Here is a 20,847-nt window from a genome sequence, read left to right on the forward strand (position 1 = left end):
ATACCAACAAAGACCCTTGATGACACTTTATTTTTGATGTGAAATGGTTGCCCTTGTTAGGTTATGCTTTGCCTCATCATCCACTGTTTTTAGTAAAGTTTTTGCCACGAGAAACTTTTGTTTTTGGTTCGTTTCAAGTTTCAATGAGCCAATAAATCTCAACAGATGAGTCACTGCTAATTAAACAATTGCCAATAATAGGTTCACGTTTTTTGTGATAAACTTTTTTCACTCTTTACGCAACCAACCAAGGTTAGCCATGGATAGTATTTTTTGATGGGAAAAGGTTGAGTCAATTAGGTTGTGCTTTACTTCATCATTGGCTCTCTTTGCACAGTTTACTGCAACAGTTGAATGTTGCTTTTGTTGTTGATCAACTTGTTTGATTTGGTGTTGGCTGTGCCATTTGTATTGCTGTGAATTATTTTGTCATTAGATAATTAATCTCAATCCACCCTTATCTAGAATAATATCATTAATTGTTTTCAATTCTCAAACATTATACGGATCAAATTTCCTAAATTGACTTCTTTTTCTGCTGGTTTCATTGTTCACCCAATTTTTGTTGCTCTTTTCCGCAGCATCTTTTAATCCATCAATCAATTAGCGTAATAAGAAAAAGTGTATCTTGTTGTTGCTCCTGTTTTTACTGTTAATCGATTCAACAATAAACATTCTACTGAAAAGAAGAGAAACAGGTCAACAAATACAGGTAATCATGATGAGCCAACAGATTAACCTTTACCCTTTTTCAATTTGCTCCATTCCAATGTCAATCCAAATGTTTTAAGCTTCTTAACTCGACTGTTTTTCCAGATAACTTTTTATTGTTTGTCAATTCTGTGTAAATTATTTCCTTCCCTTAACAACTCCAACTTCATTTGTAACTCCACCATTATATATTGTCTTTTTTTCTTCATCAATCTTTTCCATTCAGTCTTCTTTCAGCATGTATCATCTTGAAAAGACAAGAATGAAGAAGAAAGAAAAAAGAAGAAGAAAGGAGAGACGAAAAGTCTTCACGAAACTCGAGAAACCACTAAAGAATAGCCATTAACTTTTCGTATTAAGACGATGATGTTTTTGTTTTCATTTTGACAACAATCATTTCAAGTGATAACCTGTTAGCGCAGAACAAAAAACTAGATGAATATTCAAGTTCATTGATATCGATTTTAGTGGTCATCATTTAAATTCATTTTTCAATACATTTTCTCTTTATGACCAATGGAATAACCGTTGAAAATTGAATCAAAATTTCCACTTGAAAAGAAAATGATTTTTTCTCTTTTTCTTGCAAACTTTTTTGTCTCTGACAAAACAATGAAAATGAGGCAAAATTTGATGAATTGAAATGCGTTAAGTGGCTGAACAAAAAAAAGTGATAAAAGTTGAGCAAAAAAGATGAGAAAATGAAATGACTTTTGAAACATTTTGCTTGTAAAATGGTCAACAAGTTTTTCTGGTTCAATCAACTGAATGCAGTTGAGTCTGGAAAGATGAATGAGAAAATATCATTTACTTGATTCCATTGACACAAACTGGCAAACTCTGGAAGCAACAGTTTACCCTTGAAAAGCAGTCAACAAGGTTAACAAGAATGAGGTTAGAAGGGAAAGGTTACATGATTTACTTTATTTCAAATGTAACCCGACATTTATGAGCCATTTTTATCCATCAATTGTTAGACTAACTTGTCACTCCTAATTTGATGGTAAAAGCAAAATAATAGTTGATCAACAAACGATCATCGCCAGAGTCACCTGTGCATCAATCAATTGATCTGTTAACGTGATTTTTGTTTGTTTAAACAAATTATTTAGAAACACATAAAAGTCAATTTTACCAAATTTTTTTTTGTCTTTTCAAGTTTCCTTCACTTTAAACTGACTCTTTAAACTCGACTTTATATTAATTTCATTGAAGTGCTCAAATGAGCTCAATCGTTATGATAATTGAGATATTTTTCATTTCTTTCTTTTCTCTCTCTTTCCCTTTCCTTCCAATCCTGGTTAGTGTTCATAAGGTTAAATTGAAAAGCTTAATTAAATCAATTAACTGAATGACGAGGTAATTTGAACATCATTAGAGTTGAACAAGTGATTAAAAGGGAATGTTGATTAATAACAGTTTGTAGATTGACTAGACTTTATAATAAATAGAAAGGTAATAAATTATCAACCAATTACGATCAATGAATGAGTGATTAGAAAATTTAATAAACAAAAGGGAGAAAAATTTCAAACTCGATTCTGCATTCATTGAATGAGAACAGAATGTGCAAAAATAATACCTTGGAATTTTAATTTATTCAAAAGAAAAAACAAAAGAAAAATCTAATGAAATTAAATGATCTCATTCATCCATTGACTCGATTAACTTCAAATGCTTTTCACATCCATTGCCATTTGCCTTTTAAAATCTTGTTGTTGAGCCAATCGTCATTTCATCGATTTTAGCTACAAAAATTCGAATTTCAAAATTTCGAAAATTTCGTATTCTAAATTCTTTTTTCAGGTTTCAAATATTTTGAAAAACTTTTTCGGTTCGTTGTGATTGAAATGGAAATTTTGTTTCCCAACTTTTTCGAGTTTTGATGTTTTCTGGTGATTCTGCAAAACTTCAGTCTTGGAAAATGTTTCAAGTGAAGATTTTTCTTGAAATTTCTCCTTCTGATGTTTACCATTTATTTCAATTTTCATTTTCTGTCCATTAACAGGGAGCCGATATAACCAAAGCCAAAGCTGATGAATTGTATGAAAAGATATTCCACAAGATTATCATGGCTCAAATTATTTCTGTATCATTAGTCATTGCTGGAATTGGGTTAATTATTTTCTCACTTGCATCATTATCATGGCCTTATGTATCCAAGGTAACTAAATAGTCGAGTTGAAATATTTAACTTGAGCAACATTATAAACTCGAAGCAACCATCGAACTTTGAAACTAAATATTGACCAATTTTTCTTGCTCTTCATTACAGAAGTTCATCACCAAATGCAAGTCCAAAGTAGCCAAAGACAGGAAATCAGGTTACACTTATCTTGGACTAAAGACTTCCCCACCAGAAGTTGTTTGCGAAGAAAAAATTGAGAAAACTTGAAATCTTCCAAACTGTAAAAATGGTTCAGCCGACGTTGCGACGAAACTCAATGGAAAGAAAAGCTGGATTTTGTAAATTTTTCAACCTTCTTTTTCTTACTTTCATGGAAACTCAAACATTTTATAATTTGAAGAGCAAATTTGTAAATATCAATATTTTATCATTTAAAATGAACTTGAACTTATTCATAAGATTTGATTGTCTGATTAAATTATTGAAAAAAGAAGAAATATTTTGGTCAACTTTTCCATATTTTTTGGTGGAGAAAATTTTCCACTCTTTCTCCCTTCGTTTTGTGTATTTTTATCATGAAAATTGAGTGATTCTTGGAGTGGTTCATGGGAAAGCGCATGAGTTGCAAGTGAGCGAGAAGATTCAAGATGAAAAAATGATACAAAAAGAGGATTGCTCGAGAGTGAGAATGAGAAGAGTTGTAATTGTTGAAGCGATAAAATAGCGACTCAATTGAGTGAAAAGTAAAAAAAGCATCGACAACGAAGCAAAGTAGAAAAGAGGTAAAAAAAAGTTCGTTCATCATTCATCAGTTATTATTGTTGCTACAAGCAAGTGAATCATCAAACCACTTTAACTCCCAGTGAATTATCAATCATCCAAAAAAATATTCATTTATAGCAATTATTAATCAACAGTTACAGTAGTAAAAAATTATGGTTAAATCAAGTGAAGTTTGTTGTTATTTTCAAATCAATTTACTGTTGTTACTAACCATTTGGAGTGTTTCATTAATTTCATCGGTTTCGCTGGCACCCGAATCGGTAACCAATTTGGACCAATATGCAACCGATCCCGATTCAATTGGAACCGCTTCTCACCTTTCCCTGCCCACATCATCCTCTTCATCCTCACTGCTTGGACAACAACATAAAGGTAACAAGATAACAGTCTATTATCCAAACATGGAAAGTCAAGATTTTTTCGTCGACGACTTGGAAGATAATCAAATTATGGAAAAGAAAGGCGCTTCTTGGAACAAGCTTCAAGGCGCTTGGGGTAAAAGAGCCTCAGATAGTTGGAACAAGCTGTCGGGTGGTTGGGGCAAAAGAGGTCCCGGTGACCGCGATTGGAACCAATTGTCTGGAATGTGGGGTAAAAGATCAAGTTCAGGGTTACCCTCGACATCGGCCCAATGGAACCATTTATCGGGAATGTGGGGTAAACGGGGTTGGAATGATTTGAGTGGTCAATGGGGTAAACGGGATTCTCCCCATTGGAACAACTTGCGAGGAATGTGGGGTTAAGGGTTGTGTCGCCAAGTGAACCAATTATCTGTATCTATCTTCATAATTCATTTCATCACTGATTCCATCAACAAAGAGACAACACAAAAGCAACAAAACTCTGTTAATGATATTTATTTATCTCTTTTCATTCCTTTTTGTTTCACCCTTTACCTTTTCCTTTAACCTGTTTGGTCAGTTTTGTTTAGCCTTTTGCTTTGTGCTTGGACAACAATGAAATTACTTTTTTTTCTCGTCTCGCACTTTTCCATTCCAATGTCATGATAATAAAGACTCTTTTTTTGGCTCTTTTTTTGCTTCTTGTTTCTCTTCTTCTTCTCACCTTTACTTTTACATCATTTTTGTGCCCTTCAATCGACCATCAGTTGAAACAATTTTTCATTTTCTGAGTTTTTCTCATTCGTTCGTTTCACTCAATAGGAGAAAATTTTCTTTTTCATTTTTCTTTTTTTTCTTCTTCTCTTTGCAATTGAATTTCATTGAATATCAACTTGTAATGAATGTTATCAATTTGCTTTTACTTAACAGTTTCTTTGCCTTGCAATAATTTCTCATCTTTTCGCTTCGTTTTCTTTCAACATATTTACTCGACATTATTCAACCATGTTTGCATGAAATGATGTATTTTTTTCTTCTTCTTCTTCGCCCAACTCTTTTCTTGTTACTTTTTTTTCCAATTACACACTTTTATATATTGCTTTTAATCTCTTTTTGTGTGTCAATAATTTCAAAGGATAAACCTTGGGAATGGAGATGAACATTTTTCCCTCTTCGATTCAATGTGAAAAACCATGAGAGTTGAGTCGAGGTTTGAATTATTTTTCAAATTTTTGTTCATTAATCGATGAAAGAATCATTCAAATGGTTTGGTTTTTGTGGTCATTAAAAAAACACTCTTTTGAAATACAGAAGGAAAAGTATCAAATTTCTTTATGAGACTCATGTAAATTCATGAGAGAATTGAATCTACTGTGAAACGACAAAACTTTAAAAATGTGGTAAATAAAGACTCTTTTAAACTCGACTTTAAATTTCTCATTAATTTCTTCCCGAATGGACAATAAAACTCCAAAAAAAGATTCAAATTGAAACATTTGAAAAGGAAAACCAAGTTTAAAATTGAATCGATTCAAGTGGAAAGAAAATTTGGAAACTTTGAAGAAGAAAAAATCGAAAGTAAACTTGATCAGATTTTCCATGTCACTACCGATAAATGGGTTAATAATGTTAGGTAAAGAGAAGCAAAAATGATCGTTAATTGAAGCAAGAAAGAGCAAATAATGTTGAACAAACAGGGAATCAAAAGAAAACATTGAATGCCTTTAAGGTTGAACACAAAAGGTGTAAGATGGAATCATGATGATTGGCATGGAAAAGTGCGAAAAAGAGGAAAGAAAAAGGAAGAAGAAGACGAAGAGAAAAGGAAAAGAAAATTTTGGACAAAGGATGACATGATGATGATGTAAAAGATTGAGGCAAAAGTGGCTAAAGGTGAAATGTTTGTCATTGATTGTTGATTCTAATGAGTAATCAGATACATTTAATAAAACCATTTTGACAAGAAAACTGTTTTTGCCCTTCCATCGTGTAATCAACTTTTAATGTCCAAAGACGTCTATTTGTCTATGTAAAGTTCATCCTTGGAACGATTCAATGTAAACATTTACCTGTTTACGTTTATCTGGTTGGAGAAAAAGAGATTAAAGAAAATTCTGTCTTCGGAAATTAATCAATCAATAAGTTGCCTGGCAAATATGGAAGCTTGAAATTGATTCTTTGCCATTTAATTTTCACTTTGACCATTTACCTTTAACCTCATCATTATCTCACACTTTATTTACTTCAACTTGATGTGTAATCTGATGAGTTGGAATCAATTGAGTAACGATTGGAAGGAAAAAGTGAATGGAAAAGAGGAAAAAGAATCATTTTTTGACCAAAAAATTCATCATTTATTGTTGCATTTTTTTGTGCAGTTTAATGGCAATTGATGAACCAAACTGTTACTAAATGTTTACCAAAGCTCATGATGAACCTAAAATTGAATGGAAATTTTGAAACATTTACTTTTGTTATTGATAACATTTCATATTACATGATTGATTGCATGTATTTAGTGAGAAAACATTGACATTCACTTTGGATACTTTGATCATTCTCTTTTATCCATTATTTTTCATGGTAAGTACACTTGTTACTCGAGTTATCATTGAAATCATCTTTTCTTCCAGATTGATTATCTTTGATTGGTAATTGGATTCACCTTTGTAATCAGTTGTTATTTATTCATTTTTTGTTATTCTCATCGTTAATCAGATTTTTCTTGTTCAACATCTTGGAGTTTGTTTTGTCCAAAAAAAATGGACGCATTCGTTTATGGCTAGTTTCACCTCTAATCATGTCTAGGATTTTCATGGGAATCACATGAGAATTTGAAAAAAAATTTTGATGATCATGACCAGAGGCAGTTCAATTAGCTATGATTATGAATATGCAGTCATCGAAAAGGTTAAAGGCTTAAATCTCGGTAAAGTCTTTATTTTTTCGTCTATTTTGTTTTACTTTTTTCTTTCGTTCGTTAACGGTTTTCAAACTTAATTTAGTTTGTTTTTTGTTTCTCCTCATTTTCTGGGAAATATTTCTTTGAATAAATTGTTGTTGCTATTTAACAGAGCAAAAAATGAATCAGAATTGATAGGTAAACAAATTTTCTCACAGACTGTACTTTCTTCTTATTATTCATTTAATTCGCAAAAGTTTGTTTGTCTCAAATGTTTACATTTACATAACGTTATGACACAACGATAATGATTTGGACGTTAATGGTTGTGATAATGAAGTTCTGTTTGTTGCTGTTGAAATTTTTCATGTTTTCATTTCGTTTCTAGTTATCACAGGATTAATGGACTATTAATATTTCATTGAAACTCAATTTTTTATATTTAATGAATTCGTTGGATTTATTCAAGATCAAAGAAGGATTAACTATATATTTAATAGAAAATATTTTTAATTTAAAGGTTTAATCACGTATTGAGAATCAGCATAATGAATGAATTGTATACAATAAGAAACGGTGGAATCGAAGCGCAAATGGAGTTATTCAAAGGGAAAGCTCGTGAAAATACGAAAAATCAAAATTCTGAATTTCATTCTATGAGTATTTTTTACAATTTTTTACTAAAAAGTGGTTCTACTTTCTTACTGGCGAATTAAAAATACAGTTATCTAATGTTAAGAAGGTATTTATTAGGATGTCAAATAAATTTTGCGGTTGGATAGCTTCGAATTGACTAAAATTTCATTGAATCAAGGACCTTCGGTATTAATATATCGTTTGAATTTGTTACATCGAATAATTTATGCCATTTTTGTAGTCGCCCTAAAATTTATAACGAGAAAATCGACAAAAGGAAATTACCTCCGTTCCTGAATAGACATTGTAGACATAAAAAATATCATATCGATGCGTTAACAGACATTACGCTTTATGATGGCAATCAACCTCAAAAATTGGCTCGAATCGAAGTTCGCTCAAAACCTTGGACAGTTAAATCGGATAATCCAAATGAGTCCTGGCCATATTACCTCGTGGAAGTAAGTAAGTTAATTTTAATGTAACTAAGTTAAACTGAATTAACTCTCATTACTGTATTTTATATTTCTCTAGGTCACAACAAAAGAAAGTTTGATAAAAAATATTTGCCATCACACCTCAGGAATTCATATTATACGTGTAAAGACATTACTGCTGATCCGTCTGTTGTTGAATTCAACGAGAAATTTCCATTACCGGCCGACATAGAAATAAATGTCTCAGATCGAGCCATTGGTGTTTCAACTTTCCTTGAGCGCGTTGTCCGAAAATTCCCAGACCAGCATGCAGCGAGAAAATCATCAGATATTCTCAGCAAATCAATCATCTACTTCGCCAAATATCGTTCCAGATGAATCTGATCAAGCAGATTCCAATGCAAATGATACCACATTGCTCATTGCCAATTCGACCGCATAGACTGGCGCCGCGAAAACTCGTCCCGAAGTTTTTCAAGCAATTTCACCAATAAGCGCATCCAAAGCAACTTCTGCTTCTAATCCGATTTCAAAAAGTTTCAGTTCGATGGAAGATGATGCAGATGATTTACCAAATTGGCTTCGCAAGCCTGTCGATTTTCCCAAGAAAAATGATATCTGGCAGGTGCTTTACGATTTCACTTTAAATTATTTAAAAACATTCAAAAGCAAAAAAGGATGTTCAAATCAAAAAAGAACCAATAACTATGATTACATGTAAGTATTGTAATCAAACTTTATCATCAAGTCATTATTAATTAACGCTTTCTTTTTTTACAGCGACGATATAGTTTGGCTTTTGTGCACGGACACATTATTATAAGAGTCAAGTAGTGGAACACAATCGCGTTCTTATATCTGATGATTTGCAAATTATTTCATCCGAAGGGTACACTTTGAGCAAAACAGAATTAAGACAAAGTTTCGCCGCTAATCGAAATTACTGAAGATAAAATGGTGGTTTGCAAAGCTCCAAAGCAAAGGTTTGCGAAGGTAAATGTGCTTTCAAAAAGCCACACAAAGACATGACAGGGCGCCGTCACATTATTAACACCGTATTGGGAATGACGTATTATTGCACCAAATGTGGTGTGCCGTTTAAAGGAAAATCCAATTTGGTTGACCATTCAAACCGTTGTCCGTACAGACAAAGAGTAGCCTTGGAAAATGCAGCATGTAGAGAAGACTACAAAGAGTACACTGATCAACAAACCAAGAAAGCGAGAACAGAGAATCCTGTCCCTATCCCAATTATTGAAAAACTAGACGAAAAGTTTATTGACTATTTAAAACTTACCCATCAACGATTACGACACTCCGGACTAATTTCAATCAACAATTTCACTGAATTCCTGAATCATGTAAAAACAAACTTTGATTATAATTTTTTCGTTCTCTTCAGAGATCTTGTTGCACCAAAACTGTACGGTGGAAAACTTTAGTAACTTGTAGAGTAAGTATATTCCTATTTTTCACTTCTATTCCACATAATAAATCATTCATCATTCATCAATTTTTATTATATTTTTACACAGCACTGGCTCTTACTTCGGAATTTTTCTTTGCAACAAATTGCAAAAAAATCAGTAAAGATCCCAGTAAATCAATCAAATTCAGAATCAGACAGACAGTATACCTCAATTCATACATTATCGGCTTTACGTGCAGATATAATCACCGAAAACACAAAGACTAGCTGGATCGATGGCTGCGTACGTCAAAATACTTTTACAACTGACGACGCAAGATACCTTGTTGGACATATTGCGGAAAAAAATTATCTGATTATTTGCGAAGGATGCCATCGAGGGGTTGCAGACTGGATGTTCTTTTTGGAACATTTCACAGAGGATTGCTTTATCACCCGTCCAGTTAAAAAAAATTGACATAACTTATTTACTCTTATTTACTATTATCTATTTAGAATTATATTTATACTATTTATATACATAATCTACTTTACTCTACTTTATCTACACTGAAATTAACAATAAACAATCAAACAATCATTCCAATTTTGAACTTATTCTTATTTCTTTTCTTAAATATCAAATCAATTATCATAAGAATCTTGCCTTTGCACAATCTTGAATTCATGATAGCCCTCCACCTCACTACACTCTCAAACCCGTGGTATCACTGAGGTTGCTGTTCAACAAACTTTCTGATGTTGGACCAAAATGGAGAAATAATAGAAATAACATAGGCTTTCCATAAGATAGATAAGCAAAAATCCAGATACAGAAAAAAGAAGCCGATTCAAAATAAAATGATAAAGAGATTTTTATTGTAATTAAAAAAAATTGAAAATTAAGATAAGTTAAATCAAAAGTTTAATAAATATCAATTTCTTCATCTTCTTCTTCTTCAGCATTCGAATCATCAGCATCAATGCGAATGAGAACCTCTTTGAGAGGTCGTTTTGATTTCCACCATTTGCCATCTGATGTTTGAGCATCATGCTTACGTCGGTATTCACAGCTCGGTGGGCGAAGACGCGTATTTCCAAATTTATCTTTTCTATTTTGAGCATTTACATGATAATATCAAATAAAGAATTGACCTTGAACAACCTTGACCGAAGTTATGGTTCTGCAATCTGAATAAGTTCATGGTTCAAGTCTGAGGTTTGTGGCACTAACCATTCGCAAGTTATGCCTGCAAATGAAAAAAACGCCCGGTATACCAGGTTCTTTAGAATCTACTTCATATTATAAGCAATCATCCATGCTATTAACTTATAGTCGTGGCAATATATGTATATATATGTCCGTAACACTGAACATTGTGTAAATACTTTTTTAAGCTCGACAATACTGCTCGAATATCGGTAGGCGATATTTGCTATCTTTGGAAGCTCGAATCCTTGCGCGATTTTCAGAACCCATTCTCAGATTAAATCTGTTTTTGATGTTTCCCTAAATAAACAACATTTCATAAAATTTAACGGAGGTCGACTTTGACGAGACAGACGTTTTTGGACACCTGTCCACCAAATCCAATAAAACTTGCTTTGATTCTGAAAGTTCTAATAAGTCAAAATATTTTAAATGGCAACCCATTATCATTAGCCGAAGAGTTTACTGTGATAATAGAATATTTCGATTAAATATAATTTTGTCACTGAGACTTACTCGAAGTGCGATTAAAAGAAGTTTACTCACGTTGGAAAAAATCAATATGAAGTCTCTTCAGACTCTGAAGTTCAGAGTTACCAGTCCGGCTAAAATGTTTAATAACTCACAAGTTACGCTTCCAGTCAACTGTTGAAAATTAGGTACCATATTCTGTAATGACCGTCGATACACGGGACTCGACTGATTTGTCAGTAAACTCCTATGTTCAATTATTATTGCCTTTTCCATTCGATGCCGTGATATGTGCGATGAATACAAAGCCTGGAAGAAAGCTGAAAAACTAGCCATGCTTAACTATCGCTACCAAAATTCACATGCTCGTCAAAGGTCACGTAGTGGATTGCCAGACACTGGAATTACAAGCGGAGCCGCTAGAACAGGTCAAGGAGGAGTTGAAGCAAATTTTTTCTCACATCGAGCTCTTGGTGAACAAGATTCTAACCTTTTCATCCACCAATCAAAGCCTCAAGACCCATTTTTGTTTTGAACAGAAACACGTCCACGAGTATATTTTCATCCTTGTCCACGAGGTAAATCACCGTTTGGAGCTACTTCTTCAATTCTGGCTTTTCCTCGGTCACATGTTCCTGCTGCTGCTGTCACCAATAATTTTACCAGTGATGAAGATGATTCACTGAATGCAAGTATTATTGAAGAAAGTCGAGTCCATGGAGCCAATGGTAATGGAGAGATTGGATCCAAAGGAATTATCCTTGATTCATCTGATAATCATCATAATCATCATCTTAACCAGTGTACTTGTGTTGAACCTCCAGCTAATGGATTTGATTCGGAAGCTGTTAATAATGCTGCTTCTTCATCTGGTCAACCATCTGGTCGTCACCATCATAATCATCACCATATTCATCATCAACATCATGGTCAACAGACAAATTCGCAACAATCAGGGCAAACGCAGACACAACCAACACCATCTTCATCACATCATCATGTTCATCATCAACATCTTCATCAACATGCATATAAGCACAAACAAATGTTGAACAATGGCCAAACAAGCGGGGAAAACGACAAATCATTTAATCCAAGTTGGCTTCAATCGTCAATAATTGTAGATGAGCTTCACCGGAAACATTCTCAATTGGTTCGAGAGAATGCAAAAAGTCCTAAAACTCGTAACTCTGACGAGCAAAGATACATTTTCTGGTCCGAAAATCAAGATAGATAATTTAAACTCTAATCTTTTTTGTTTAAGCTTTTGACACTTTTTTGGCCAAAACAAAATCACTTTCGAGGATTTAGTGATTTAGATATGTATTCATGTAATTCAGGTTGCCTGGTCTCATATTTGTAATAACAACAAAGAAATACCCAAATGGCATGAAAATTAGGTTAATCGCGTTTCGACTTTTTTAACCATGTTCCAGATAACCTTCTCAGGTCAATCGATTGTGGAGAAATTAGATTTTTCTCTTAGCTTTAACTTCTTCATCAACATCAGAAACTTTACAAGTCTATTTTGTTTTCTTGCTACTAGACGTAAACACAAACTGGAACTGAAGCTGGTTAGTTAGTTTAAGAATCAACAGAAGGAAGCACAAGCAATGATTCTTGGTTCATTTATATTCTTGCTGTTTGTTCAAAAATAGACCAGCAGATGGAAGCAGATACCAAACGAATACAAAAATCGATAAAAATTTTGAAAGTTTCGACTGAACGAGAAATTATCTCGTTAATATTATAATTGATGGAAGTTCGATAAGTTTTTGAAAAAAATTCCTAAGATGAAGCATTTGTGACAAAAGTTGGCCCTAAATCGGTTCAACTGCAACACCTAAATACCTGAGTTGAGTAAAGTCATGAAAAGACAATATTGTTGATCCAATAATACAAGTTACTATATTGTGTTTGGACCAATGGGAAGAGTCTATCAACATGCCTCAAATATCATTGGCTCTTATTCGCGCATCTTTCTTGTCTCACTCATAATGTTGTAAAATTGTACATAAACTCGAAAATTGTCAACCTCGATTAGCTAGTGTTACTTTTTCCTCTTGTATGTAATCAGTTGAACAGTTTTGTTTAGCAAAAGATAAAAGTTGTAAAGTTTTCTTGAAATGGACAGTTCATCACCAACAAGTCCAAATCCTTCAGCATTGTTGCTTCGATCAGCAGCCGAGCGTTACCAGCGAACACCAAAGTGTGCTCGATGTCGAAACCATGGAGTTGTATCGGCATTAAAGGTAATTATTGCCAATTAAATGTATACCAAATAAATGTTCATTTAACGCCTTTCCAGGGCCACAAACGTTACTGTCGATGGAAGGATTGCTCTTGTGCTAAGTGTACCCTGATTGCGGAACGACAACGAGTCATGGCTGCTCAAGTTGCCCTTCGTCGGCAACAAGCTCAAGAAGAAAATGAAGCTCGAGAATTGTCAATGTTGTACGGTTGCCATGAAGGCATCATGGCCATGCATCGCGCTGGATTAACCTTTTCAGCAGCAATGGCTCAGATCATCCAAGTCCCATCAAATGGTGAGTAAAACATATCACATTTAAGTTTCAAATTTTCTCAATTTGCGAGATTCTATCAATTTCGCCTTACTCATGGTAGACCATTTCATTGATGAAAAAATTTTGCCAAACAAATTCAACCTCAAAAGTGAATACTGCATAATGTAAAGGAAAAAATTGGTTTCGACTTTTTTCCTCTTCTGAAACTTTTCATCTCAATTATCATCATTCAATAGTTTATTACCTAAACATTTAGTTAATAGCAACATTAAAAGAGTCAAGTTTTACCATAAAACGAGAAACTCAATGAAATGATCTTTACATTTCAGCTTGTTTAATTGCAAGCTTTGCCAAAGTATTTTGCAAAAACAAAGAGTCACAAGTCGACATGTTACCTTGATATTTGCATAAATGAATCCATTTACCCAACAATTGAACGGCAACACAATAACAATCATAGCTTAGTCGATTGTGTGCACATTAAGTACATATTTGTACACGGTAAAGAAGAGGCAAGGAAAACATTTATTTGTCAAAATATTGAAAAGTTGAAAGCATTGAAAATAAGTTATCAAGTCGACTGTTTAAAATAACCGGAAATTGTTGAAAAGTTATAGTAAAAAACTCTTGACTTTTTTTTCCTTTTTTTTATTTCAATTTTGATCACACAGATAAAGAGACGATGTCGCTAGAGAGGAAAAACAAAAAACGGAAAAACTATTTTCGCCTTTTTCTTGAAAAATTTTTCAACATTTTCTGTCTCAAACGTAAACGCAAACACACACAATGATTATCCCATTTGTTCCCAGTGAAAGGGTCAATCGTTTAACTGTAGTTAAGCTGTTTAGTAGACAGTTTTAGTTACAGTTGAGGCAACAAAGTGAATGGATTGGAGGGCAGAAAAAAAAGAAAGATTCAAATTAATATTAACTTAATTGACTTATTCTTGTGATGCTTTTTGTCGCTCCTTCACTATTGTAATTCATCTCATGATACTAATAATATTAATAAAAAGTTACCGTCTTTATAATCGAAAGAAAAGTAACTTTCTTTTAACCTTTTAAATGTCGAGTTTGGCTCTATTGTAAAGAGTAGAGTAAAAAAGATGAACAGAATTGACGCAAAAAAAAGCCTAGCATCGAGTAAAGAAGCGTAAAAACATGGACTTTTGTTGTTCAGCTCGTCTTGGCGGTTCAATGAGTTAACATTCAACAGTAAATTTGGCCCTTTTGGCCGACCTGTTAATAGTATTAAAAAGATTCCCGGATAAGATTGAAACTATTGTTAACAAGGTAACTCTTAATTGAGCCTTTAACCAACCTTTCAATGTTCAACAAAATATCTTATCTATTTATAAAGATTTAACCTTTATTTTTCTTCTTCTTCTTGTTCATCTTCTTTTGGCCCATTATTGTCATTATCATCGTTTAGCCAGTGTGCTTGGCTCATTTGAGCACACACAAGTAGACACATTTGTCCAATAATGATGATGATAATAATAGTAATGGATAAAAAAAAAGTTATCCAGACAAAAGTTATCACTCCCTTTTCAATGTTATTTTGTCAAATCAAGACGTCGTAATATAACAATAATGTAAATGTTGATAATAGAAAGTAGCTCAAGTATTATGTTGATCAATATAAGGGTAACATCATCATTATGCAGTTTGGCACCACACACAGCTCGCTAGTTACCTGCAAACTCACAGGTTGAAATGTTGAAAAGAAAACTTTTCTTTCTTTTTTTTTCTTCGCTTGTTCACCATGTCAACAGTTTCGCCGTCTCTTGCTGGTCCTTTCCTTGTTATATTAAATGTATAAACTTGCATTGTAACAGAATGAGAGAGAACAAGAAAAAAAAGTTGCTTCGCATTGTCATTAAACTTGGCCGATGCTTTTAAAAGTTGCTTCTGTTTTTTTTTCTTGTCGTCAAAATGTTTGCACTTTTACGTTTGTGCTATTGAAATATGCAACAGAGTGAAACTAAATTGATCAAAAGTATACTCTTATTATGTGCACATTGCATCAATTTTTGTCGACACTCTGTTGGAAGCGCTTTCCATTTTGAATCAATTTGTTTACAATCGGAAAGGACGTCAATTTGGAAATATTTCAATCAACATTCAAAGTTGAGTTTTTGATTCTTTTGTGTAAGACAAATGAAACAAAATTATCGTGTTCACAATTTAAGAAGTAAGGAAATTCGGTAAATGCTTATATGAACTAAAAGTGAGTCTGAGATTAGTTAGAAATGTGAAAAATAGAACAAGAATAATTTCGATTGTTTCTGCAATGGAAGGTTGTTGTCTTCTCGTTTTCACAATGAGGGTCATAAACATAATCTTTTGAGCTTCTAAAGCTCGCTGATTCGGACAGCTTCAGACATTTTGAAGGGTTTTCTCAGAAAATTCTGAAGCCAATATTTTCGGTGTCTTCTCGTTTTCACAATGAGGATTAGCATTTAAGCTTACAAAGTAATGATAATCTTCGGTCGAACAGGGTTAGAAGTGGTAAAGTCAAAAGACTCATTGTGAAAACGAGAAGACACCGAAAATATTGGCTTCAGAATTTTCTGAGAAAAACCTTCAAAAATGCCTGAAGCTGTCCGAATCAGCGAGCTTTAGAAGCTCAAAAGATTATGTTTATGACCCTCATTGTGAAAACGAGAAGACACCCTCAAAATCGACTCATCACACTAATTGAATTTCATATTAAAGTCGATCCACTTTAAAGATTCAAATTAGAAATTAGAAAACCCGAAAAAAGAAAATTTTCCATCTCGAAATTGATCAAAATCCAAATAGCGATGCAAAAACAACGAAGATTTTACAATCGAAACCTTCAAAATGATTTGATATTAAAGTGTCAGAAAAAGTTAAAAGCATTAAAAGTTTTCTCGGGTCAAAAAGCGATACTTTGTAAAGATTGAAAGTTATTCAAAGGTTACACTAAACAAAGTTGCTCTAATGAAGAGCAACTAAAGTTTCATTTTTAGTTGCTTACAACTTTGATTGAAATAAAATGCATTTCTCCTTGTATTTTGTGATCGCCATTATTATTAATACTATTGTTATTACTTTTTATTATCATCATTATTATCATTATTATTATAATCTATAAAAAAGATAGACTTTGTCAAGTCTGTCAGCATTTATCTTTCACTCCCTTTTCACTGAAAAGTTCACTTTTTTTTAACGTTAACATTGAAAAGTTATTATTATATTAACAAGCAAGAATGGAAAGGCTAAAATAAGTTTGCTTGTGGTAACAATAAAGGTTTCCCGTGATCCATTGAGATACCTATGATTGGATTAGCGTCAACACCATTGACACATCGACACATCGACACATCACTCCTCTTGCATTTATATCAATACTCTTCAATGGCGATGTCCTTTTAAGACAATCTTTTCCATTCTTTCTCTTCTCACTTCAACTTTTACATTATTTTCTTGCTCTACTTTACCTTTTGTAAATTTCATCTTTCACTGTTTACTACACGACTCATGTTGATCATTACTGTCCAAGGTGATAGTGCCAAGCAAAAAGGATACTTTTGTTAACATTTAACTTTGCAACAGAAGCAAGTATTCTTTGTATTCATAGTTCATTGTGTTGCTCTTGAAATTATATTTTCATTTGTCTAATTGATTGACAACTTTACCTTTGCGAGGTAAGGCAAGTTAAATTGTTGATCAAAACATTTTCTAGACTCAATTTGTAATCTATTCAGCAAGAAAAGAACTAAAAATCTTAGAAATGTCGAATTTCTTTGCAATTCAAAGTTGATCAAGATCTTGACTGATGAGCTGAAATCAATGTTTTCATGTTGCAATTTTTGAATACTTTCTATCAAGGTTTCTTTCCTTCTTGCACGTCCCTCGATTTTTCCAAAAATTTCTTATTCTAATCAACTCTATTCGAAATCAATTGCAAAATTTATCGCTTTGAAATCGCTTTGAAATGTTCTGCGAATTAGAATCGACCGAAATGTTCAGAAGAAGTGACATTTGAAGAAAGATCTTAGCAAAGAGTTAATCTGTTGAAAAGATTTCATTGTTTTCAAGAAACATTTCCTTCTTTTCAGAGTTGACTTGTTTTCATATCAAAATCACTGTAAAAGAACTAGAAATGCAAAATGAGGCCAAAAAAGGTAATGCGTTTCAACGGGCGCAAAGTGACATTTAGTTTCTTCCTTTTCCGATGAAAGGAAAATCTTAAACTTGAATGTTATTCTTGACCTTTCCTTGCAATAAGAATAGGTTTGTCATGTCAATACAGCGATTACTATTTGTTTTGTCAACACAACAAATTGACTGCAAATTCATAAATACAATAATAATGATAATAATAGTAATAATATTTATAAATGAAAGGTTAACAATGGCCAAATACAAAGTAATTTTTAAATGTTTACCCAAACCTTTTTGACGTTGATATTGATTTGCATTGGCCAGTTATGATGAGAAGATGTTGGGAGAAAAGAAACGGAAGAAATGCCTTTTTAAATGGTGTTTACTGTTTCCTTTTTGGCCATTCACTATCTTCACCATTCATGACTAGTCAATATTGACCACAATAATGGACAACAATTATTGGGCCACAAATAATTTATTGTAAATCGATTAATATCCATTACAATCCTTTACAATCCTTTTAATACTCTTTCATCTTCTCAGATGATTATATCATTTTAGTGTAAATAATATCATAATTGCCTTCGGTTACCAGGCTGTTGATCATTAGCGGCAATTTATTGTGATTTATTAAAAATCGAAAAATTGGATTATTCTATTGATGAACATTTAATGATTAATTGTTGGCTTCTTTTTTCTGTTGACAGATTCGCCAGTCGCTAATAAACGGCCTCGTCTATCGGACTCGGGTGAACAGATTGGAGTTGCAAGTGGTGACTCTGATAATGAAACTGATGAACCTGAAAGTGAAAGCAAAGACTTGGGTGAACTCAGTGATTCTGGTGTTGCCGTTAAGCCGGTTGAAGGGTCAACTTTTGTTACCAATGGTTCATCCGATGAAATGTCACTTTCACCGAAACAAGTTGACAAGGGTAAAGAAGGTTGTGTTGAGGATAAAATTGATATAACCGATTGTAGTCTTGTTGAGAGTAATGATGTTGTTGTTGATCGACCGCCGAAAAGGTCAACTCTTGAAATATTGACTGAACTTTTTCCCATCCATAAACAGTCCACTTTGATTAAAGTGTTGGAAAGTTGTGGTGGTGATGAGGTTAGCGCAATAAAACAATTGTTTAGTTCAATGGCTTCAGCGGTAAACCTTGACTCTAATTCAATGCGAAAGAGTGAACCTTTACCGACCAACAATCTCATCAATAACCATCATTACAACAACAACCATCAACCTCGTCATAATCATTCACCACTTGTCAACAACAATAGCAATAACATGAACAATGGTAAACACGATGATGATCTTCACCAATGCGACTCTTCTGATCTCAACGGCAACTCACCCCGTGATTTATCAACAAATAAAATTTCATCAACCAACTTGACCAAAGAAGATCACTCGCCACCATCTCAACCCTCAGTTCATGCTCATAGTCAGAACCAACAGCATCACCAAGCAAACCTCATTCCTTCCCATCATCATCATCAACACCATCAACAACAGCGCACAACAACTTCACCTTCAAGTTTCTTTAATCATCTAATTCCAGGATTAGTAGAAATGGATCGATCCAATCGTGATCATCACAGACGATCATCGCTAACACCCAGTCAACATGCCCATCAAACTGCTCCTTCCCCACCTGAAGGTCTTCACCATCTAGCATCACTTCACCCTTCACTGGCTCCTTTCCAACGAACCCTTCTCAATGTTGGCTCACCTTATGCCAACCTGTTTCCCGGTTTCCCATCAGCAGCGGCGGCAGCGGCCGCTGCTGCTGCTGCTGCAGTATCAGCTTCAGTAACATCTACTGGGTCATCTTCATCTTCATCCAACTCGACCACAACTGTCTCATCAACTGGCACTTACAATCCTTTTGGTTCATCTTCTTCCACTTCAACCTCTACCAATCATCAACTTTCACCACTCAGTCCACCCATAGTCTCACCAGGTTACTCTTCACGAATGGCCTCACTTCGCCTTCAAAATGACCTGTTAGCATTTCCTCATCTACTAGCTCAACACCATCACCATCATCACGCTTCCCCTCCACCAGCTCCTTTGACCCCTTCATCAACCAAGAAAACTTCTTCTTCTTCCTCACCACCTTCAATGGCAGCCCGTAAAGCAAACGATTGGATGCTGGACGAAAAAAAGGTCTCTTCAGGTTCACCCCCTCCACCACCACCACCACACACAACCCACTCGACATCATCAATACACTCTTCATCATCTTCTTCATCTTCATCTTCATCAACATCAAATAAACTCGAATAGCAAAAACGGCAAAAAAACCAAATCAACAAAACATTTCCATTTCAATGTAAATTAAACTCTAACTGTTATTAATATAAAGTGTCGCAAAAGTTGAGAAAAAAAAGAAATAAAAAATTGCCAAAAAATTATTGAAAAGTTAGTCAATTTAGCCGAAGAAAAAAACTTCTTAAGTTCATGTTTATCGCTCCTATATTGAGATGAAAATTGGATAAATTGTGAATTCTTTGTATTCCTCCCAATTCTAGAACTTATTTCTTTCTCTATTACAAGAGATGACACATGATGATAATAAAAATAAAAGTAATAACAATAAGAGTAATAAACGATTTCTTTTCACTGGAACGTTATGACTTTTTAATAGTAAAAATTATTGAATGAAGAAGAAGAAGAAGATGGAAAGAAAAAAAAGGTTAGAAATGAATAAAGCAAATAACTTGCCAGATCATTCTTCAAGTTTCTTCTTCATTTCATTTCTATCTCTTCCATACAAAGATAACTGAATATAAAAGGTACATTAATAATGATAAGTCTAATAATATATTAAATATAATATCGTAGGCTATTCAGTCTCTTCGTGGACACTTTAGTTCCTTTCCTTTTGACGCCTCCTTCAATCTTCCCTCCTTCATCATCATCACTCCCAGTCACCAACATTTGATAGGGTCTACTTTGCTTTGACTTTTCCTTGTTTATTATTTATTTTTACCTCAACTGGTCCTCCCAGGCAATAGCCGCTTCAATAGCATTCACTTACTTTTATAAGGTTAATCTAAATTTCAGATTATTTGGCGTGTTTCTGACAAGGCAACAAACACAGAGTCAACCTTTGGTAATAGTTGAACTTATCATTCCAACTTTTTATATTTATT

The 20,847-nt window shown here is 33.6% G+C and overlaps 3 protein-coding genes across 3 annotated transcripts in view; all 3 read left to right on the top strand.

Annotated features, from left to right (window-relative positions):
- The window catches only part of LOC107363787 (platelet glycoprotein 4), a 28,027-nt gene extending 24,691 nt beyond the window's left edge, over positions 1-3,336 (top strand). Inside the window, exons 9-10 of the mRNA XM_015931056.3 lie at positions 2,720-2,875; positions 2,987-3,336. Of these exons, the coding sequence (XP_015786542.2) occupies positions 2,720-2,875; positions 2,987-3,106 (276 nt within the window). The 3' untranslated portion in view covers positions 3,107-3,336. The remainder of the gene's footprint in view (positions 1-2,719; positions 2,876-2,986) is intronic.
- A 178-nt stretch (positions 3,337-3,514) lies between these two features.
- Mip (Myoinhibiting peptide precursor) lies at positions 3,515-5,389 on the top strand. Its single transcript, XM_015931051.3, has one exon. It carries the CDS (start codon positions 3,775-3,777, stop codon positions 4,363-4,365), a length of 591 nt encoding a protein of 196 aa, XP_015786537.2. The 5' UTR covers positions 3,515-3,774; the 3' UTR covers positions 4,366-5,389.
- A 7,639-nt stretch (positions 5,390-13,028) lies between these two features.
- LOC107363781 (uncharacterized) lies at positions 13,029-20,301 on the top strand. The gene is made up of 3 exons (XM_015931050.3): positions 13,029-13,279; positions 13,336-13,573; positions 18,396-20,301. The coding sequence occupies exons 1-3, from the start codon at positions 13,154-13,156 to the stop codon at positions 19,976-19,978; spliced, it is 1,947 nt and encodes a 648-aa protein (XP_015786536.1). The 5' UTR covers positions 13,029-13,153; the 3' UTR covers positions 19,979-20,301.
- Positions 20,302-20,847: the final 546 nt, after the last annotated feature.

Source organism: Tetranychus urticae, chromosome 2 (assembly GCF_039701765.1).
Source record: "Tetranychus urticae isolate SD_2017Ah chromosome 2, NJAU_TeUrti_SD_1.0, whole genome shotgun sequence".
Lineage (NCBI taxonomy): Eukaryota > Metazoa > Arthropoda > Arachnida > Trombidiformes > Tetranychidae > Tetranychus > Tetranychus urticae.